This window comes from Ambystoma mexicanum, chromosome 4p (genome assembly GCF_040938575.1).
Source record: "Ambystoma mexicanum isolate Mex_15411 chromosome 4p, UKY_AmexF1_1, whole genome shotgun sequence".
Taxonomy (NCBI): domain Eukaryota; kingdom Metazoa; phylum Chordata; class Amphibia; order Caudata; family Ambystomatidae; genus Ambystoma; species Ambystoma mexicanum.
The window spans coordinates 827,772,669-827,796,640 of NC_090927.1; the positions used below are offsets into that span (position 1 = coordinate 827,772,669).

The 23,972-nt window shown below is 48.0% G+C and overlaps 1 protein-coding gene across 1 annotated transcript in view; it reads left to right on the plus strand.

The window, feature by feature from the left end:
- COQ3 (coenzyme Q3, methyltransferase) overlaps window positions 1–23,972 on the plus strand; it is a 307,137-nt gene that overhangs the window by 61,569 nt on the left and 221,596 nt on the right. The window contains exon 2 of the mRNA XM_069606406.1: window positions 31–154. Within this exon, the coding sequence (XP_069462507.1) occupies window positions 31–154 (124 nt within the window). The remainder of the gene's footprint in view (window positions 1–30; window positions 155–23,972) is intronic.

Here is a 23,972-nt window from a genome sequence, read left to right on the forward strand (position 1 = left end):
GCTCTTAATTGACTTCTTGTTTGTTTATAGCATGCTGTCATTCTGAAAAGTTACTCTCAAGCTACTGTGGTTTGAAAGAAGGTTGTAAGCAAGGCAGAATTTTGAAATCTCACAACTCAATCTTTTTGCAACTGTCTCGACGAAGGAACATTCGGTGAGTTATTTTTTTGTGTGAAAGCCTTTGCTTTAAAAGAAATAATGACGTTGTGGTTAAATAAGCTTTTCATTATTTAACAGGAAATAATGCTGTTTACTAATCTCATTCCTTGACAAACTACTCTATACACACACCCTAGAAACACTTGTGCACAGTAGCGTTATAAATGCCATATCGTATCTTATCATACCCTCTTGGTTGACCAGGGAGTTCTTGGGGTTCATGTGTTGTCTGGTGGGAAACTGATCCTTGCCGTTGCAGCCGTGGGATCATTTAGTCAGTAACGCTGCATGCTGCTTACTATACTGGAAGTTTTTTGGCCCGACCCAAGCCATGGATTGTCAAGAGTGGCAGGCCATTATCATACCGTTATTGCCCGCTACGAATGGCATTAATTCCATTAGAACCCCACCTCAACATCCAACGCACTAAGGGCCCTTTTCAAAGCTGGAAATGGGCATTGCAGAGCATTTACCCTTCATTTCACAAAAAAGCTGCAAGTAAGATGGCAAGCATGGAATAGGGTTCTAATATTTGCTTAATGACTCTGCACCCTTGTCACAATCTTTTTCCAACAAGATGATGGGTAATGTCTGGTCGGCCTAGCTTAATACTTTGTAATAGCTATTTGTTTATTCAGTCCTCATATTAGTTACATTAGTTATGAAATCAACTCTTGGTGTGCAAGCTTGCTATCAGAAAATAGCGTAATGATTTCATCTAGATAGTTTTAGTCAGACTGGTAACAATAGCTAGTTCTCCAGCATTGGATCTTTCATAGATTCAGATGCTTGAATATTCCCCGTCAGACTGGGAATCCTCGGTGATAAATTAAATAATAATTTTTTTTTTTAAATATCTATATATATATACCTACACTGCCACCTAGCAGTGCATGTACATAGCCCATTATAGCCTATGAGCCACTTCATTGTGTAGTCCCTCCACCTCACTTTGGTCCTTTATGGCCCCAGCCAATGAGGTGGCAGGGCTTAAGCTCCGCCCCCGGCAGCCATCTTCAGATTTTTCACCGCAGTCTATCAGACACAGGGAATCCTCAAGCTCTCTGAGCTTTTCCAAATTCTTTCTACTTTTGTGTGGAATATATTTGTAAAATATATTCCATCTTGTTCCCCTTCCTAGGGGCTTTCTTTCCAATTAACCTTGGTGGCAAAACTTGTTGTTTTCCTCTCAAAATCGTCGACTGAACTTCTCTTCAGAAATGGAGGCACCTCAGGCTGTCAGGAAGCCTTCCCTGTTCAGGGACTGCACGAGGTGCAAGAAGAAATTGGTTTACTACAAGGACCCCCACGAGCATTGCATTTATTGTCTGTACCCACATGACATTAAAAAATGCGAGATTTGTAAAACTTTTTCCACCAAGACCCTTCATGACAGGCATAGAAGACTCCTTTCATACCTGGAATCCAGGGATCAATCTTCGGACGAAGAGTCTGTCAGAACAGCTCCTGTCCAATCCAGCACTCCATCTGAGAGGCAAACTTCAAAGAGAAGGGCCTCTTCAGTGGAAAGGAGTTCCTCTCCCAAATCCAAAAAGAGGAAGCTGGAATTGATACCCTTTCTGCCTCCAGTTGAACTTTCAAGCCAGAAAAAGTCAGCAAAATCTGCCTCCAGAGGTAAGGAGGAGTTTGCAAAAAATGGGGGGGGGGGGGCAGTCGTCGGCGGGTAAACCGCCCACGAATGAAGGGAAAGGTAAAGGCCTGTCATCGGCCATACCGTCGACGAAACCAGCATCGACGACGACAACGCTTAAGACATCGTCGACAGTTAGATCATCGTCATCGGACGTGTCGACCACGAAGCAATCGTCGACGAGCAAGAAACACCACTCGTCCACGAAGCATTCATCCATGACACAGTCGTCCACGGAGCACACTCCACATTCGTCAACGAAGCCCTCGTCGACGGGAAAATGTCAGTCGTCGACGAATCCCTCGTCGACGGGAAAATCTCATTCGACAGCGAAGCCCTCGTCGACGGGAAAATCTCAGTCGTCGACGAGAATAACACCATCCATAACGCCTTCAGAGGCACCGCAAATTTCGGCAGTTACAGAGGAATTACTGCCTCTTACTCTGGAAGCTCCTGTCATTACAAGCAATATCATTGAGAAGAATACTGTAACTGAACCTCTGGTGCAGCAATTTTCACCTTTGGGGCACATGGCAGAACTTCCGGATATAATTCTTCAGGAAGAATTCTCTGATGCAGAAGTGGCGGAAGAGTCCAGCGGTCCCTTACCGAAACAATACAGCCCTCCTTGGCACCCGTCCACGGGAGAATCCGAATATCCTCATGACCCGGTGCTCATGTTATCCGTGCAGAGGATTGTAGAAGAATTTTACAAACGGCAAAGGGAGAAGCAAGTTCCGATTAATCCCATTCCTAGAGAGTCATCCCCGATTCCAGGCACATCGGGTTGCTCTCCTTACAGGAGTAAACCGCAAAAACGGATGAGATCACCTGCTCGAAGACCGAGGAGCAGCACCCACAGTGCTTCACCTACAAGAGTCCCGTCACCACAGTCATCGCACAGACCGCGATCTCCGGACGTAGATCCCACCATGGTACCGTCCACCATCTCGGTATCAGACTGGCAGGAGGATCCTTTTGGTGAATTTTCGGAACCAGAAGAAGGAGAAATAACTCAGGAGCCAGACGCACACAGTGATTGGGATGACTACGTCGTCGAGAAGCCCAGGAGGAGAGACTCGCCGGGCAAGGCCTCACCACCGGATGATCTCGTTTCTTTCCACACCATAATAGGTAAAGCCGCAGAACTGTTTAAAATTCAGGTTTCTTCGGAGGAAAGGCAATCAGTGCTCTATGAGCACAGGGACAAACGAAGGAGGACAGTGACCACAATTCCCCTCCTCAATACCATCTGGGATTCCGGATCCAAGATCCTATCTACGCCCTTATCGACTCCGGCGTTGGTGTCCAGGCCAGAAAAGAAATATAAAGCTCCGGATTCGGCACCGCTTTGTTTAAGGGGTCATACGAAACCGGACTCAGTTATTACAGTGGCGGCCAGAAAGAAACTCGCCAACCCCTCCTCACCTTTGTCGGCACCACCGGATAAGGACGGACGCAAATTGGAAGCCATGGGCAGGAAAGTTTCATCTTCTGCATCACTTACAATCAGAGCGGGTAATGCACTGGCCATGACCGCACGATTCGATCGCGAGCTTTGGCTCCGCATGTCTAACTTGGCGAAACAATTACCACCGGAGCTCCAGGAGGAGGCAAAATCCATTATCGCGGATGGTGAAGCAACATCGGATCACATGATCGACGCGGCAGTTGATGTGGCCGAATCAGGCTTCAGGCAGATGGCGCACGGTACAGTGCTCAGAAGGCAGGCCTGGATGAAGGCTACTAACTTTAGACCTGAAGTTCAGGCGCAGATTCTGGACATGCCATTTGACGGTCAAGATCTCTTTGGGAAAAAGATAGACGACCATTTGAAAGCAATCAAGACAGACACTGACACAGCCAGAGCCATCAGTTCTTTAAAGGACAAAAGTAAGGACCATCGGTCTTTTCGGCCCTTTAGAGGTTCATCTTCCAAATTCAGGGGATATAGTCGTTCCTCCTCCTATGGTCAGAAAGCACAAGGCGGCACGTACCAAGGCAATAAATATCAGTCATCCAACAGATAGGCCCGTAGAGGCAGACGTGGCTCCGCCCAAGGGAAGTCGCAAGGCAAGCAGAACTGACGACCAATCTCCCCCCCCCCCCCTTCGCCACGCCCCGGTGGGGGGAAGGGTGAGCCAGTTTTTCCAACGCTGGCGGTCAATTACGTCGGACAAATGGGTGTTACAGGTGATCAGAAAGGGTCACACCTTGGAATTTCTGGACCAACCTCCTTCCCTGCCTCCAACTCCCCGCAGAGTGCATATGCTAAGGCAGGTCATGTCCGAAGTGCAAAAACTGCTCCAGAAGGCAGCAGTAGAGCCAGTACCCTATTCTCAGAGGGGAAAAGGTTTCTACTCCCGATTTTTCCTCGTCAGAAAGAAAAACGGTCAATGGAGGCCCATCTTGGACCTGAGGGCTCTCAACAAGTTCATCAAGCGCATAACTTTCAAGATGGTAGCTCTACAAGGGGTGCTACCTTGGTTAAACAAGCACGACTTCTTGGCCACTTTAGACTTGGAGGATGCATACTTCCACATTCCGATCCATCCAGCACACAGGCAGTTCCTCAGGTTCACAGTGGGAGGGCTCCACTTTCAGTTTCAAGTGCTTCCGTTCGGTCTAAAATCGGTGCCAAGAGTTTTCACGAAGTGCCTGGCACCGGTAGCGGCAAGTCTCAGGAGAGCAGGAACGGACGTTTTTCCATACCTGGACGATTGGCTGATAAAGGCAAGTTCAGCTGCAAAGGCTCGTTCGGCAGTGTCGAGGACGGTCAACCTTCTAAAAGAGTTAGGTTTCTCCATCAACCAGACGAAGTCCTGCCTCATTCCCAGCAAGGTAGCTCTCTTCCTGGGAGCCGAGCTCGACTCCAGCATTCCCAGAGTGAGACCATCCACAGAGAGAATAGCAGCGATTCTACGCTCAACCTCGAACTTCCTACAGAAAGAGACAACATCTGTACGCTCTTACAAATCCCTATTGGGCATGATGTCATCATGCATATTCCTCATACCGAACTGCAGGCTTCGCATGAGGCCGATTCAGGAAGCTCTGGACCACCAATGGAAACAAGCTTTCGGATGCTGGGAAGACATTGTCCAGATTCCATCGACGTTGCACAAGGCCCTTCGATGGTGGAACGTTCCGAGGAATCTTCTACAGGGAATGCCGTTTCAAGCACCGACATCGACCCTCCTGCTGCGGACGGACGCTTCCTTATCAGGCTGGGGCGCTCATCTTGCGGACCTCCAAACCAAGGGATCTTGGTCGGCACAAGAGTCCCAGCTCCACATCAACGTGTTGGAGCTCAGGGCCGTAAGGTTGGCGCTGAAAGCCTTCCTACCGGTTATAGCTGGTCAAGTTCTTACGGTCCAGACAGACAACACGACCTCCATGCACTATACAAACAAGCAGGGAGGCACGAGGTCTCAGATTCTGTCGCAAGAAGCCCAACAGCTATGGGCATGGGCCTTGCGCTACGGGATACAGATCAGGGCAGAGCACCTTCCAGGAGTAGACAATGTCCTAGCGGACAGATTAAGCAGAGAATACACAGCGTCACACGAGTGGGAGTTGGACGACAGAGAAACCCGACGGATATTTGCCTTATGGGGCCTTCCGCATGATCGACCTTTTCGCCACCAGGAACAACAAAAAATGCAAGAGATTTGCGTCAAGATACCCCGAGCACCAATCGCTGGGAGACGCGTTCTCAGTGGATTGGTTGGGGAAGCTCCTCTACGCCTTCCCACCCATTCCCCTCATGTCGAGGGTACTTCACAGGGTGAAAGAACAGGATTGTTCCTTGATTCTTATTGCACCCGATTGGGCACGGCAAGTCTGGTACCCGACGCTGAGACATCTATCCTGCAAAACCCCGATTCGTCTCAAATCACATCAATATCTACTGACACAACAGAACCGCAAGGTCCTCCACCACGACCCGAGGAGCCTGTCCCTCAAAGCATGGTTCCTGAGCAGCGTAAACTAATGCACCTAAAGTTACCATCAGAATGCTGGGATATCATCAGGGCCGCTAGAGCCCCGTCCACGCACCTCACCTACACCAGAAAATGGACCAGGTTTTCCAAATGGTGCGAGACCTCTGCGATCGATCCCCTCACGGCCTCGGTTGATCAAATTCTGCCTTACTTGTTGCACCTGGCTAAATCAGGGCTCTCACTGTCCTCTATCAAGGTCCATCTGTCAGCCATAGCGGCCTACACAGTAACCGCGGAGACGCAAGCCTTACTCTCCTTACCAGCGATCAAGATCTTCCTGAAAGGGCTGATGCGTACTTATCCGCCTACACCTACACCAGTTCCGGACTGGAGCCTCAACACCGTCTTAACAGCCCTCATGCAACCTCCCTTCGAGCCCATACATAGATGCGATATGAAATTCTTGTCCTGGAAGACATCCTTCCTGGTAGCCATCACATCGGCCAGAAGGATCAGTGAGTTGCAAGCTTTGTCTTCGGAACCTCCATTTACCTTGTTCCAGAAGGACCGCGTCATCCCAAGGCCTCACCCGAAGTTCCTCCCCAAGGTACTTTCCGAGATGTTGTTCACTGAGCGCATTGTTTTACCAACCTTCTTCCAGAATCACGCTTCGGAAGCGGAAAGGACATTACACTCTCTAGACGTTTCTAGGGTGTTGAAGTTTTACTTGCAAAGAACCAAGGAGTTCCGCTCCTCAAACCGGCTATTCATTTCCTTCTCTGGCCGTACCAAGGGCCAACATATATCCAAACAAAGCCTGGCACGCTGGGTATCGTCCTGCATCACCCACTGTCATCAGTTGAAAGGCGACCCTTTAACTAGACCGCCGTCTGCGCACTCCACCAGAGGAAGGGCGGCGTCAACAGCATTTCACGCAGGGGTGGCCTTGAAAGACATATGCAGAGCTGCCACGTGGAGCACTCTACATACTTTCGCGAAACACTACTGCCTGACTGAAGATACCAACAAAGAAACTGCAGTTGGACAGGCAGTGCTCCGCCATCTCTTTGTATAAGGTAGGACCAGCCTCCTTTCCCACCTTTCCCGAAGTATGTAACCGTGGGGTTGCTGCATGGTAAAGGTTTGATCAGAAATATGTTTTTCTGTAATTATGCATATCTGTTTATAATGGTGGCATGTTTTAACTGCTTGGTATTCTATTCAAGCATCTGAATCTATGAAAGATCCAATGCTGGAGAAGTCTTAGTTACTTACCTGTAACTGTATTTCTCCAGCATTGGTATCTTTCATAGATTCACATGCTTGAATATTCCCCGTCGTCAGACTGGGAATCCTCGGTGATAAATTAAATAATAATAATAATACATTTTTTTTTTTAAATATATACCTAGCAGTGCATGTACATAGCCCATTATAGCCTATGAGCCACTTCATTGTGTAGTCCCTCCACCTCACTTTGGTCCTTTATGGCCCCAGCCAATGAGGTGGCAGGGCTTAAGCTCCGCCCCCGGCAGCCATCTTCAGATTTTGAACCGTAGAGATTACAGTATGATGGATGCTGAGCATAGGAGCAGCCTCTCAGGGGAGGCGGGCGGGCGCATGTGAATCTATGAAAGATACCAATGCTGGAGAAATACAGACTTCCTTGGCCGATGCTCAGAGCTCTCAAATAGATCCATAGCAGGCCAGTGTAGCCTATTTTTTCATTACATTGTGGGATTTGTAGTTTTTACATTTTATAAAAAAAATGAAGGCCTGTATGCCCAGAATGTGATTGGGAAAAACAGCACTACATAGGCTACGACCGCTTGATATGGTTCTAGTTGGGAGCTGTGTGAATCCCCCAAACAATTGAGAATGTTGTATTTTGCAATTGCAACAGATTGACTACTTCGATTGGCAGCAACATCAAATTTGTACTTAAATTATACAGTTGTTGCTCTAGTGGATTTCAGTTTCTCACAATGGACTGTAAAACAATACATTCAGTCATCTATATGCAGATTCCCTATGCCACGCATGACTAACCTATCCAGTTCTAGAGTTTGATTTGCATTCTGCGACTTGTAGTTCGGGAAATTCAAAACTACAAGGACTGCGTAATGTATTCATTACATGTTTCTCATTATCCGCCTCTTCATAGTAGGAACGCGCGGCTCGGGCCAGGTACCCATTCCCTCCACTGAACCCTCTTAAAACAATGGCCCGCCTCCTTGCCAACGCGAAAACCGCTCTCGAGTCATGCCATGTCTCATTGGTGCAGGAAACCCTCTCGGGTGTTCATGCCACACTATCGGAGGTCTCCCCTGCTCTAAGTAGACCAACCACGTGCGCAGATATCACTGCACCCACATATGGTCGGACTGACATTACCTTTTATGACACCAAATGCTCATATACGACCATATGCAGGGCTGGCCCCCCTTTGTCACTACCGGCTGCTAACTTTTTACTGCCTTATCAAATACTGCCAGTCATGCACTGCCTTTATCTAATACTGCAAAACCTGCATTGTCTATGCCCGATATGGCCAATACTACTTCATTGTATGCTTGTATCCCTACACCAGATGTTATCACTACCCTGCCTCTGGCTGACTATGCCTCCGAGGCCATTGTAAAGAGGCACATGTCACCACATGCCTTTTAGGACTGCAAGGCCTGCTACTGTACGTCAGGCTTCACTGTATGCCCCACCTATTATACATGTTGCCAATAACTTAGTGCCTACGACACACTTTGCTAATTGTGCCTTGGGTATGCATCTACCACCACCACCACCACCACCACCACCACCTTGCCTGTTCCAACTACTACGCATCACACTTGGTTCCTTCACCGTCCCAGGTTACTCTTGCTGTTACACAGACTCCGAACACAGTCCGTAAGGCCCCACCTAGTACTTCTTTTGGTTGTGCCCTCATCAATGCCCGTTCTCTCCCAACCCATGCCTTGGACGTTCATGACCTAATCACCAGCTGGAACCTTGATCTTTTGATAGTTAATGAAACCTGGCTTTAAATCGTCCTGCCCAGCCCTGGCCCTGCCCCTCGCCATCCCATCAGGTTACACTATATTTAGGCAAGATCGCCCCCTCCAGAAAGGTGGAGGGGTGGCTGTCTTGGCCAAAGAGACCATCCACATCAGAAGCGTGGAAGGGGAACTAGGATACAATAGTGATTATCTTCTCAAAGTTAACACCCCCCTCAACTGTACCTTTGCCCGCTATGTTGTCTAGCGACCACCAGGGCCAGTCACTGACTTCCAACAGGCCCTCATCTACGCCATTACAGATAACCTAAAAAAAGACCACCAGATCGATCCTCCTGAGAGATCTCAGCCGAGGCCTGAACGATCTTAACGACTCCCAAGCGGCCTCCATCAACAAAGCTCTATTTACCCTGGGGTTCACACAGGCTATTACCGAGCCTACTCGCATTAAAGGACGCACCCTTGACTGGGTTGCCCACCACAACTGCCACCTTATGGTCACAAACATCTCTCCTATTCCTTGGTCTGATCACCATGCCATTCGATTTGATCTTGACTTTACAAAAGGGTCCTCTATGCCAGGGTCCTCTCGTCCTGGCTCTTACCAGAAGTTTGCATCCGCTTACTAGGGAAAAACACGCACCCTACCTCTTGGCTAAATCTAAATCCAGGACCAAAGACATTTTTGCCATCTTCAGAGAGCTGGAAACACTCTTCTCTTTCTTAGCCACCAAATTTCTAACCTCAACTGCAGCACCCCAGGAGTCCCCCCCCCACCCCCTCGCCCCACCCCCACCCTCCCTTCGCGTTCAAGGAAATGACCTAACAGGAAATCACCACTCTCCTTAAATCCATCATACACTCCAACTGCAAAGGGGATGCTTGCCCGGCTCAACTTATCAAAGATTGTGACCCCACCCTTGCACCTTTCTTTACAGCCTTTATCAATGCTTCCTTCAACACTGGCCATGTCCCTGTGGGCCTCAAGGAAGCATGGATTCACCCTCTCCTTAAAAAAAAACCTGCACTTGACCTGACTGCCCCAGAAAATTACAGACCCATCACCACTGTCCCCTTTTTATTAAAAATCCTCGACAAGGCAGCCTATCTGAAAATCCAAAAATTCCTCGAGGTAAACAACCTTCCCGGCCTCAGACAGTCAGGCTTTCGCCCTGGACACAGGACTGAAACGCCTCTCTTCGACCTTAAAAACCAAATGGACGATCTTCGAGACGCCGGCAAACCGGCCCTCCTTCTGCTCCTTCTGCTCCTTCTGCTCCTTGATCTTTCTGCAGCTTTTGACCACAATACTCTCTGCCATCATCTCTCCTCCGCTGCCAACTTCTCCACCAAGTGATAGCCTGGATCACCTCATTTCTCCAGGGTAGGGTTATGAAAGTCTTCTCTGACTCAGCCGGCGCCCACCCTTAAGTGCAGAGTCCGCAGGGCTCCTGCATATCACCAACCCTCTATAACTTGTTCATGAGGCCACTGTTCTACATTCTGGACGCGCTGGACATCTGATATACTATACTATACTATACTCTGAGTCAGACATGAAAACCCTCAACCCCATCTACTCCACCATCCAAACCTGGATGGCAGAAAACTGGTTATGCCTTAACGGGGATAAAACCAAACTTCTGATAATTGGTTTGCCTGCTTCCCTAAAATAATTGGACAATCAATCCAACTCCTTCATGATTGACAACATGCCAATCCCTGTATCTCATGTTGTCAAGACCTTGGGTGTCTATTTAGATGCCAACCTCTCAATGAGCAGGCAGGTCAATGCCATCGCATCTACAGCAGCCTACCACTCCAAACTGCTCAACGCAGCCAGACCATTGCTGTAGGAATAGAATTGCTTCACTATAGTGAGAGCAATCATTGGGTCTTGACTGGATTATTGCAATGCCCTCTTTGTAGGGACGTCAGCTAAAAACATGAACAAACTCCAAACTGTCCAAATAATGCCCTCAGAGCTGCCATCGGCATCTCCAAGCGGCACCATATTTCGGAGACAAGGAAGTGGGTACACTGGCGGCCCATCAAAAAGTGGATCATCTTTAAAACTCTTGCGCTGACGCACACATCCTTCCACAACAGGGCCCCCATCTCCCTGTCGCAAAGAATAGCCAAACCTATTACAACCAGACCCACAAGAACGGCTTACAACAACGGAATCGCCACTCCTGAGACCAAGAGGGTCCGCGCTGGAGGCTCCAGTTTCCCCGTCATGGCCGCAACAAACTGGAACACTCTACCACCTCACATTAGAGGTATTGAATCGCATATTGCCTTTAGGAAGGCGATTAAAACTATGCTGTTTGTATAGCCCTTTGATCCCATTGGTGCTACTTGTGCTGCATGTTTTTCAACTCTCTATGTGATGTAACCTTCATTACCACTGTACTTTCACCAAATCTGTAACCACCTATATATGCATCCTACAAAAATGTTTTGCACTGGTATGCCACACGCTCCCTGTAACCATGAGCCAAGTATCCTCCTGTAACTAAGACACTCTATTGAAACAGCGCCTCGATGCACTTGGGCTGTTAGTGCGCTTTACAAATCTAAAAAAATGAAATAAATAAGCTGGGAAAACTGGAGAACACTGTACATGAATTTACATTTTATGTCCTTAAAATCCCAAGTAACGGTATTTCCGGTGATCTGCCTATAACTTACAATCACCCAGTCGCCAAAATAAAACCCAGCATGTGTTGGGCTTAGTGCTACCAATTTTACCAGTGTGTACCCTTCAAAAGTAGGTCTTTGATCTCAAATATTTATTGTGGCCTCGGAACGGAAACAGTCCTGACCCTTAAGTCTCCTGACGGGCCTCTACAGACTTGCCGCTTGGTGCCGCCAAGTGACTGTATTCCCAGAAGGCGTCTTATAAATTCACATAAAATAAAAAGTAGTAAAACAAAAAATACAGGTGTGCCCATATATAAAAAAAATGGTAATAATGCAGAAAGAAGTGGCTAGGAATGTACCTGTACCAACTAACTACAAGTTACAAAATTATCATTAACAAAAATATTTCCATTCATGTATGCCCAGAAGATAAAATTGCTCTTCTGAATTGCACTGGGCAGTGAAAGTGTCTATAAACTGACACATGTATTGGTTTTTAATTTGTGGGACTATCTCCTGTTTTCGTCAGGGGTCTGCCGCTCCATCTCCGCAGGTAGCTCAAGTAATTCACAGCTGGGGTTTGAGGAGGAAGGAATAACCAGCATTGGCACTGCCGTAGTTGTATTATCTGGCCATTGATGGTGGCTGCAAAATGGTGCCAGTACCTGGGCATCTAGCAGCAGTTCCTGGCAAGTGCCTGATACTTATACCCAAACCAAAGCTGTTGGCTTTGCCAATGATTGTTTTTAACGGGCCTTACGTGAAGGACAGGCATAGTGCTTATAAATCGAGTGGCTGGAAGCAAGCATGGGTAAGGCATTTTTATTACACCAGTAGCATGTAAACTCTAAGTCATTAACTCTTTGAAGAATGCTTTGAAAACCACTGTCAGGCACGTTAAGCACAAGGTTTGATGGTAAGGCTTGATTAAATCGAACTCAGAGTCCCCAGGAGGTGGTGTTTTGGGTGCGGAGGGATGTGATAGAGATGTGAACCTCACTACTCTTCTGACGCCTGCATCCACGATAGCTAAAACACCCAAGCTTGGGGACCTCTCCGCAATGCTGCAGCCTGCCGACAAGAACAGACACAGCAAGGTGGCATAGATCCATGGAGCTGATCAGCTTCTGTCTATGCTTTTGCAGTTGTCTACCAAGTCAGTTTTGCAAGAAAAATTACCGGAATTCCAAAAGAAATCCACAAAAGCATGGAGGAACTTTCCCAAAAGAACTTGGCACTGGATAAAGCGTCTCAAAGCTGAGCAGTGGGTTTCTAAGGTGGAGGACACACTCTGTGAATAGTCCTACGAGGTGAGTCAGTGCTGTAACAGATTAGAGGCGAGCTGCGATGCTCTGGAAGATGAGCAAGAGGATGGAGAGAATCGCTCCTGCAGAAATAATATCCGGATCTGTGGCATGTCCTTAGCAGTGCTGGACGACTAACTTCCTGATTTCGTGGCAGACCTCTTCCAATTCATTTTGGACCTGTCTGAGGACTGCACAGTCGAACTGGACAGGACTCGCTGCACAAGGACCCAAACTTCATCCCAGGACAGGCCTACGGACGTATTGTCTCATGTGCACTTCTTTAAACTAAAGGAAAGCATAATGACTGTGGCCAGACCCTTGACCATTTCCTTCGCAATATGTCACTCTCCTTATAGTAGGATCTGGCCTCCACGACTTTGGCGAAGCGGAGGGCGCTCTGACCACTGAATGGTTATGCAGTAAGGAGGATACCTACAGGTGGGGCTTTCCTCCTGTGCTCCATTTCACTTACCAAGGGAAGCGATGGGCTGTGTGGAAGCTAAAAGAAGCATAGGGCATGCTGAATGCTGAGGAGGTGGGTGGCGGGGGTTCCAAGGTGGAGAGGTTGAGTCCAAGTTCCAGGCCGGAGGCTTCACAAAAATGGATGGAGGTGAGCAGGAGGTAGGTAAAGGCCAGGTCAGGAAGTCTTGAGCAGGTCTGCAGTTAGTATGGCTGTGTTGAAGGTGCTGTTAAGGGGATTCTCCCTTTCATGGGTGGGTTCACCTAGCCAGAGGCAAAGGATGAGGTGTGTGGGTTTGGGTTCTTGTGGAGTGGAACGTGCGGTACGGTTTGATTGAGAGTGGTTATGTTGCTTTCCAAGTCGGACTCCCCTTTGGGATTCTAGATGACTGACTCGTTTGAGCGCTTTTAATGGTTGGGTGGGATGGGTGGGGATGGTTGTGCGTGCAAGCGTGCCTGCGTGGTGGAAGCAGGTCTGGGCTTCTAATTTTAAGGGGAGGGGCTGGCGGCAAGGCATTCTTACTGGCCACCAAGGGTAAATCGAACAGGAGTGCTATTACATAATTAGATTGGCATACTTAAGGCGCTTTGAAACAGTATTTTACTTGCTGTATAAGCGTCTAACAAGCAAACAAAAAAGAAATAGTTTGGTGAAGCCAGTCTGGCTATACGTTACTGGTATGAAGGTAAATCCAGCATGGTGAGTGTGATAACCTTGCTAGAATGACCTTCATTGGTGCAGCCAGTATGGATCAAATATTTACTGCTGCATGCCATTTTTACTGGGCATCAAGAGTTAAGAAAACATAAGTGTTATTAGATGGCTAGACGTGTGTGTGTGTGTGTGTGTGTGTGTGTGTGTGTGTGTGTCATATCTCTGAGGTCTGTGGAATCTGCTTAGATCACATGCTATGCATATGCCAATATCTAGTGGAAGCTGCAGAGTATTACAGTTTGTGTTTTCGAAACTCGAAAAGGGACGCCGACAGGGCGTGCCAGTAATACTATCCCTACTGTGACGTCCACTGTACCCATGGTCCTTCATGCGTCGAGGTACCTCAGATTGTTTTTTTCCACCATTGCGAGCGGTCGCCTCTCGCGGAGTTCAATTTCCACTGACTCCGTTTGCTTATGCTAAGTTTAAATATAGTTACTCTTTCTGTCCTTTATTCTTCTGACATCATTCTTCGACGCGGTAGAAGATTCAAGACAACGCTGTCGGACGACGTCCAGTTCCAACGGACCCTTTCAGCCTTGGAAGGCCCACAGGGCCTAGGCGCATACAGTAGGGAGAATGGGGGGCGGTCATTGAACAATGTATTTTCCCACCCTTTCCCTTTATCGCCCGGCTGCCTTTCCCAAACATGGATAAGATACCCTTTAAATTCTGCCTCGCATGTAACAAAAAGTTTCCGTGGATTGACAAACACGGAGTGTGCAACCTGTATTTGAACCATGACCACGACGAAGAGCACTGTTGAGCGTTCAAGCTCTTTAAACCGAAGAGCCTTCAAGATCGCAGAACAAAATGCTGGGCCCATCACTCCATGCAGGTCGATGCCGCCATGGACGTGGAGGTAGCCTCCAGTGATGGCAGCGTTGCCGTCTTCTCGGATGGCGAGGACGAAGGGGAAGATTCAATTTCCTAAGTGCAAGCCCCCGACCCTAGTAGACAGGCCGGCGGCCCTGTTGTGGGGATGACACCCGGCGGCAAGAGCACTTCCTCTTCCCACACTAAGCAGACACCCCGCGGCGATGAGTCGGCACCGCTGACCGTGTCCCAGATTCGGTGTCTAGGGGGAGATCAGTAGATTCCCTGTCCTCTGTGCACTCGAAATCCCGGTCGCCTCATGACAGGCCCCATAAAACAAAGGATGCCGCCCATAAAACTTCTTCGACCGAACGTCAACAGACGAGGCAGAGGTCCCTTCCAATGCCGAAACTCGACATATTGCGTCAGAACCAGCTGGGAAGTCCAAAAACACAGGATTATCTCACCTGGTGAAGAAACCTGTCCCAGAAGGACTGTTTAAGCCTTCTAATTCCAAAATATCTTCAAAAGCTCTGATCATAGAGACAAATTTTACAAGAACAAAGACAAGGTTCATGGGGACAAGTCTACCCCTTCAAAAGTAATTGTAACTGTCCCAAAGAAAGGAGAAGAAAAAGAGGGTTCCTTAAGTGAGGCCTTAAAGAATAAAGACCTGCCCACTCCTACATCCCAAGGCCCTGCCATACTGTACCCGGGGTCATCCCCAGCTCGGCCCTATGGTGAGCAGAGGACATAAATGGAGCGATATCCAGAATGACTTTTTTTTGCACATTTCTTTGAAAAACAATAGAACATTTTCAAATCACACCTCCTACTGCTCAGGCTTCGAGCTCTCAGCTCCTGTCCTCCACTTCCCAGCCACTGTCTTCATCCCAGCCAACAACAAAAAGGTCTTGCACCTCTGCTGACCTTTATGGCATCCATACAGACACTGAAGGGTATCATGAGGAATATCAATACCATGATGTTGATAATAATGATGGTGATGATGAAGCAGAAGTGTATACTATGTCTTCTCCAATTCAACAAGATTCCCCAGTCCCTGATTCTCCTGTTGATAATCAGCCCTTATTCAATAACTTATTAATCAAAGCAGCTGAGCACTTCAGGATTCAAACACAGGAGACTCAGCAAGGCAAATATTTTGTCTAAGATATCCTGGGAGACAAAAAAGCTGCTACCCAGTTTATCCCCATCCTGAAGTCAGTACAGAGAAGAATCCAACCTTCACTGCCCAATCAAACCAGAGCAGTAAACCCGCAGATAGAAAAACTATTCCGCCCGGCGCCATCTGATCCTTTTATATATTATGGGACTGCTTAAGCCGGATTCGCTGGTTGTCACAACAACGCGAAAGAGGGCAAGTACACCACTAGCCTCTTCAGAAGCTCCCCCAGACAAGGACAGCAAGAAGCTTTATACCATGGGGAGAAAAGTTGTAACCTTAGCAGCGTTTCAGGCTAGGCTCACCAACAACTCCACGCTGTTGGCCAGCTATGACTGCCGTAAATGGGACGAGATTACGGCTCTTGTCGACTCTGCTCCTGAGCCTTTAAAGTCTAGACTTGCTCTAATAGCAGCAGAAGGCAAAGCCACTGCCAGAAGCTTACTGAAGAACAACCTCGACGCTGCAGATAACGTGGCCGTATTATTGCGGAGGGAACCATTCTCAAGCGTCACGCTTGGCTTCGCCAATCAGGCTTCAAGCTTGAGACCCAGGCAGTGTTCCTCAACATGCCTGTGGAACCTACCGTACTATTCGGCAAAGTGGTGGAAGCCGCTCTGAAATCGGTCAAAGAGGAATATGATACCCTCAAATCCCTTGGGCAACTTACCAATAAACAACCTGGATAAAGGGGAGGAAACAATTTTCACGGTTCTCGCGGCCAAAGTTCCCAACAAGGCTCTGGATACTGACAAAATCAAAATTCATCATAGAACAACCAAGGTCAAGCATCCCAGGGTTATCCTAGAGGCCAGCGCAGATCCTGCTGCTGGGGGAGGCCCTCCACTTCTCGAGGTGGAGGAACACCTCCCAAACAATGACAGCCTGCTACAGGTACCGTCCCATGCCTCTCCAGTAGGGGGATGGATTTCAAACTTCATCCACGCATGGGAGGGAATAACCACAGACAAGTGGGTGTTATCTACAGTAGTGGGAGGTTGTGTGGAGCTCCTAGAAAAACAATCGAACCACCCCCCCGCGCCAACAAAAAACATCAAGAGAAGAACAACTCGTCTTGATAGAAGTCAATGCGCTGCTCCTCAAGGACGCCATCGAGATTGTGCCGTCCACCGAGGGTATTTATTCAGCATACTTCCTTGTGCCAAAAAAAAAGATCTAACCATGAGCCCAGTATTAGACTTGCGCCCTGCAAACACTTATGTAAAGCCACAAAAGTTCTGCATGAGAACGCTACAAGAGGTAATTTCCTTGCTAAAACGGGGGGATTACATGGCAACATTGGATATGAAAGATGCCTATTTTCATATTTCAATGCCCCGAGCGTACAGAAAATTCTTGCGGTTCAAAGTAGCGAACCAGCACTACCAATTCAAGGTCCTACCCTTCGGAATAGCTTCAGCCCCAAGGGTATTCACCAAGGTACTGGTGGTCGTGGCCGCGCACCTGCACAGGGAGGCAATTGCAGTGTACCCCTACCTGGACGACTGGCTGATCACCGGAGAAACATTGCATCTTTGCAAACAAAACACGCAAAGAACCATAAATCTTCTTTCAATTGGGCTTCTCGATAAATGAGAAATAGTCAAGTCTTGTACCAAACACAACAAAACAGTTCCTAGCAGCTGTATTAGAAACAAGAACAGGCTTAGCTTTTCTAGCCATGGAAAGAGTGCAGAACATGCTCCTGCAAATACCCCAGTATCAAGCCGGTCTCCAGATAAGCGTACGTAAAGCAATGCGTTTGCTAGGCATGATGGCATCGTGCATATATCTAGTCCCACATCCATGTCTGCGCATGAGACCAATGCAGGAGTGGTTGGCGAACAGTGGTCTCAGGTCAGTGGGTCGATCTAGTGGTCGTTTCGCCAACACTAGTTCAAAACCTACGCTGGTGGTCAAGAGAAAATCTGTTAAAGGGATAACCCTTCCACAATCCGGAAGCACAAGCAATTGTCACAACAGACACGTCACTCTCCGGGTGGGGAGCTCATTACCTTCACAACACAGCACATGGTCTGTGGACTTGCATCACGGCACAGAAACACATCAACCTGCTGGAACTACTAGCAGTATTCAAAGCACTTCAAGCATTTGAAGCGCAACTGATGAACCAGAGGGTTCAAATTCTAACGGACAGCACAACTGCGATGTTCTACATACACACACAGGGGGGCACACACTCTCCAAGTCCAAGTTGGCGGATAAAATATGGAAATGGGCACTCAGACGAGGGAGATCTCTATCCTCCCAACACGTTCCAGGGGTACTCAACAATCTAGCAGACTCTCTGAGCAGCTATCCCCTACCAGAGGAAACTAGACTCAAGCGTCGTAGACCACATCTTCTCTCAGTGGGGTTTCCCCACAATAGACTTGTTCGCTAAAGGAGAAAACAAGCAATGTCCAGACTTTGCGTCCAGGTTCCCCCAGCCAGACTCCAAGGGGAACGCCCTATGGATGAACTGGTCAGGGAGATGTGCTTACTCTTCCCCTCCACCCCCCGACTCCATTAATGAGCAGGATAGCGAACAAGATGAACGGATGACGCTCATTCTAGTTGCTCCCATGTGGGCGAGACAACCATGGTATCCACAGCTGCGCAAACTGGCGATGTGCGATTCCCATCAAACTCCTGTGGCGAACCAACCTGTTTACCCAACACAGGGGAACAACAGTGCACCCATAACCACACTCCGTGAACTTGGCAGCATGGCTCCTGAAGTCAGAGTTCGGTCACCTTAATCTACCCCAACGGTGTATGGATATCCTCAAGGAGGCACGAAAACCAAACACTAGACACTTTTATTTCTACAAGTGGAGAAGATTTGTAATTTGGTGCCAGTCAAAACAAATAAACCCCATAGAATGTACTCCTTCACACATTTTTTATTATATGCTCCACTTTTTAGATTCGGGGTTAGTATTCAACTCTATAAAGGTCCACCTGGCGGCTTTATCAGCCTATACCACCTCGCAAAGTAAAGTCTTATGTTGGAAAATCCCAGTCATGAAGGCATTTATGGAGGGAGTAAAGAGACTCCACCCTCCAATTTCAAACCCACCGCCAGGATGGGATCTCAATTTAGTACTAGCAAAGCTCATGGGGGGCCCCCATTCGAGCCTATGCACAAGTCAAGTCTGAAACACCTGATGTACAAGACTGCCTTCTTAGTGGATATTAATTCCATAAGAAGGGTTAGTGAATTGCAAGCATCGTCAGTGCAGGACCCTTTCTTTATCATACACAAAGATAAATCGGTTTTACGTACTCATCCAAGGGTCTCCCCTAAGTTTATTTCTAAATTCCACGTGAACCAATCAATTGTGCTTCCGTCTTGTTTTCAGAATCCAACTATCTCGGCTGAGGTAAAACTCCACACACTGGAAGTGAGGAGGGCGGTCCTTTACTACATAAACAAGACCAGACCGCTTACGAAAACAGATCAACTGTTTGTCTCTGTAGCACCAGGCAGAGAAGGAGATCGCATTTCCAATAATGCCATCTTCAGATTGATAGTCGGATGCATACAATTATGCTATTCATTATCAAACAAGACACTGCCTTTTACACCAAGCGCTCACTCCACACGGAGCACAGGAGCTACTCTGGCTTTTATCGCAAATGTCCTCTTAGACAGCATTTGCAAAGCAGCTACATGGAGCTCAATACACGCTTTCACTCGGCACTACTGCATTGACACCCATTCCAAAGCAGATACACAGGTGGGACAAGCGGATCCAAAACCTCTATTTGCCGCTGCTCCTTCTCATGACCCACCACCTTCTCCTAACACTGCTTGCTAATCTATGCATAGTATGTGATCTAAGCAGATTACACAAGCCTCAGAAGGGATACATTACTCACCGTAATCGTATTTCTGATGTTTGTATTGGTTTAAATTCACATGCGCCCACCCTTCCTCCCCTGAGAGAAGGTGCATAGATGTTATATGAGCTTTCTGTTATCTATCTGCTTGGATACACCTGTACTCTCGCTACACTTCATGCAACCTCATGTCAGAACAAAACAATACATTGTTCAATGACCGCCCCCCACTCTCCCTACTGGATGGGCCTAGGCCCTGTGGGCCTTCCAAGGCTGAAAGTGTCCGTCGGAACTTAACGTCATCCGACGGCGTTGTCTTGTCCTTTGTCTTGAAGCTTCTACCGCGTCGAAGAACAATGTCGGAAGAATAAAGGACAGAAAGAGTAACTATATTTAAACTTTGCATAAGCAAATGGCGTCAGCCGAAATTGAACTCCGCGAGATGCGACCGCTCACGATGGCGGAAAAAAACGATCTGAAGGACCATGAGTTCAGTGGATGTCGCACAAGGGATAGTATTACTGGCATGCCCGTCCCTTTTCGAGTTTCGAAAACAGCAACTGTAATACTCTGCAGCTTCCACTAGATGTCGGCCTATGCATAGCATGTGAATCTAAGCAGATACAAGCATCAGAAATACGATTACGGTGAGTAATGTATCATGTATATGTTACACAGCCCGTGGTAGCGGCCGTGTAGTTCTGGTTAAGTTGCTAAACTTATAGGAAGAGCACTTTTACGGCAGCTTATAACTTTGCTCCCTCTGGAGGAATCCTCACCAAACTTTGCAAAAAAAGTATATGGCCCGCTCTGAAGTTGGGTGAGGTTTCGTGCAGGGGGGGCAAAGTTATAGGGGGTCCTAATTATTTTTTTTTTCCATAGACTGAATGGGTAAAAACTTTGCGCAAGGCTACAGGTGGAACGGCTGGATGGATTTTCACGAAATTGGTGGCAGGAGGGGGCTTGGGTCAGCAAGCCTGCTTTTGTGTTTTCGGTGGAAATCCAACCTGTAGTTTTTGTTGCAAAGAACTGAAATGTACGTACGATGTGATGTCATCCAGCATTGGACGCGGCCGAGGTTTGGCTAGAGGGAAGCTGTGCAGGAGTGAGAAGTGCTTCATGTGATGTATCTCATTATAAGAAGACGGTGGTATGCCAGCGCTATACGTGCATGCTCCGCCAATGCGCGATACCTCAACAGGCAACAATCTTATGTGGTCATTGCAGGCAGCCTTCGTTATGGCATGCGAGCTGCAGCAGGGATGTCTTTCTGTGATGAGTGGTGGCAGGCACATTTGCAGAAGGGGAGTGCATTCCACAAAACATGAGGTTTTAAATCTAGCGTGTACTATGGTGTGCTGTGTGAGGTAAGTCCTTAGCCCCTTCGATGCATGGCTGCAGCGCTAGCACAGAAAGTAGGTGCCACATTGTTGCTTATTGTGTGTGGATTGGCTGCAGTGCAAACAATGTTGGTTGCATGGGTGTGGTGATTGGTAGAACAACCTACAGTTGTCGGTGTATGGGTGGAGATGGTGCGGTGACCAGTCGTGCAGTGTGTCCACTGGGTGCACTAACGGAATAGTGTACATATGGAAGAGGTCACGGTGCAACTGGATCTTATATGTGCTTGCGTAGTGTGCATTGCGCAGATTAGTAAGTGTTGCAGTGCACTACGCACCATTGGTTCTTTGCACGTACTAGAGTGTTGGGAGCAGGCCCAATGTTGTGAAGTTTGTCTTGTTTGGTTGGCATGCTTACAATGCTTTGTGATTGGAAGTGGGTAGCGGTGCCAAACACAGCAATATGTTTCTGCATTACGGTAAGTGGAACACGTGTCCTTGCCTCCCTGCTTTATGGTGCGGCGGCTGGGTGGAAGTGCTGGTGCGTATGTTGCCTTTGTGATTTCTGGCACATGCCTACATGGTCACCTGCATGGCTCTGTTATGTCGTGGTGAGTGTGGCAAAGGCTTAGACTGTTGGGTGCATGGCCGAAGGCCGCAGGCCGTAGGCCATGCACCCAACAGCCTAGGGCTTCATCACAGCCACCACAACATAATGCAGCGATCCAGTTGTCACTCTGCATGCATTTGAAGTTGGTGAGTAGCACACAATGGTTGCGGAGGACATTGTGCACCTGGTAGAACAACAGAAGTGAGCTGCTATGCGTACATTAGCATATGGTGTTCATCATTTCCCCTGTTGCAAAATAGGGAGCCACATGTCACATTTGCATTTGCTATGGTTAGGCCCTTATAAGACCCTTGCTTGAGGAACTGTTTTACATATTGCGCCATGAAAGAAGTCATCCGCATCAGAAAGTTTCAATATGCACAATGTACAGAGCCACTCGCATACCGTTCAGCACAGCCAATGCAACATCATGGAGCCATGCATGCAAAGATGTGGCTGGGGTGAAAGTTGGCAGGCGCAATTGCAGATGGGGAGTGCATTACACATGACATGAGAGGACTAAAACATGGGTTATGCTAGGGTGTGCTGTGTGTGGTGAGGCCCTAGCGGTCAGTGATGGTAGAGCAATGGCAGAAGGGGAGTACAATGAAGACCACATGAAACTTGAAACGTACACTGCAGTACAGCGTGTTGCGTGTGCTAAGCCTGTAGCCCCTTCGATGAATGGGTGGCCACCTTGCACCGCCAAATATATGCCCTGGGTTGAAGTAGGTTTCACATTGTTGCCTTCGGTGTGCGGTTTGTGATCATTGCATAAAATGTTGCTTTCATGGTTGTGGGGATTGGTTGCAATTCTTACACTGTGTAGTACATGCCTGGACCTGATGGAGTGTCGACTCCTCTAGTGTGTCCTGTGGGTGCAGTGGTGAAGTAGTGGATGATTGGAAGTGGCTAGGGGTGACCTGCATGTACCTGGCCACTTGTTCACCTGCATGACTCTGTTATGTTGTGCTGGGTGTGGCCAAGGCCTACACTGTTGGGTGTATGACAAAAGGCTGCAGGCCAGGCACCGAAGAGCCTAGGTCTGCACCATAGCACGCCACCATCACGCAGTCAACTGCTTTTTTGCAGAAGCGCCTGACACTGAGGGAGTTGGAGGCGGATGAGGGAAGAGCTCGCGCACGCAGATCTATACGGAGTAGAGTTGAAGGTATTGATGTCCCAGGGCCCAGAAGGCCTTCTGCATAATGCAGAGCCTTCTCACTTTATTCCTCACCGCCACTGGGAGCTATTGGCGATATTTCAGTGCAGGAGAGATACCATCCTAAGTCGCGCACTCCTCTTCTGTATGCGTTCCAGAGGGCAGATTTAAAAAGAGCCTGTTGCAATAGTGCAGCCTAGACAGAAGTACAGCTGTGCAGACATTGATCTTTTGGACAGTTGCTTTGGCTTGGTACAAAACATTCATGCTGCGATAGGTGGCATTTTTTTACGATTTATGTAGGAGGTGGGTTAGTGGGGAAAACATTTCGTAGCATTGTCGGAAGGAAAGCAGAGTTCCTTTTTCGATATTACACTGTATGATATGGGTAAATGAGAACGTTGCAAGCACAGATCACTGAAGTGCCACTTCATGGTAGGGGATAGGGGAAAAAACCAGTATGCTTTTAAAGAACGTAATGGCCGCTATGTGGCAGATACTGTTCGCAGAGGCACTTATAACACAGTCATACACGTAGTGCAGAAAAAGTTTCCGTACCTCCATTTTGTGGTGATGGGTGCGCAAGTGGATGAATGTGAATGCACAAATCTTGCAATCTTTTACTGAACTTTCTACTGGTCATGCTGTCCAGTGACAGCACACTAGCAGGCTGAATTTGTAACGGTACCTATGAAGTGTTGTGCAGAACTGACAGTGTTAGATGGTAACGTCTTGGATGGCATTGGTGGAATCGTGTGTGCCCATTTACCCGTACCCAATTAGGTCGTGCTGGACAAAAGGTGGTGGAAAGGGAAGAAGGACTGCTCCTGCTTTACTGGGGTGCGGCCCTTGCGGTACTTTGGGCACCGCACGTGCCACAATCTGCGCTTCTTAACTTGCTGGCCAATCGACATGGGACTTTTGGGATTATCCAATCAGGTACTGTGGGTGTGGTTCACAGGAAGGGGCGGTCAAACTGCTGTACATTATACTCTGCGTAGTGAGGCTGGATGACATGGTGAAATGCATTATGTTGCCTATAGGTGATGGCTTTGTACTAGATCTGCACAAGTATGCCCTGGAAAGAGACTTTGACGGCAATTTCGGGTTGGAAGGAGTG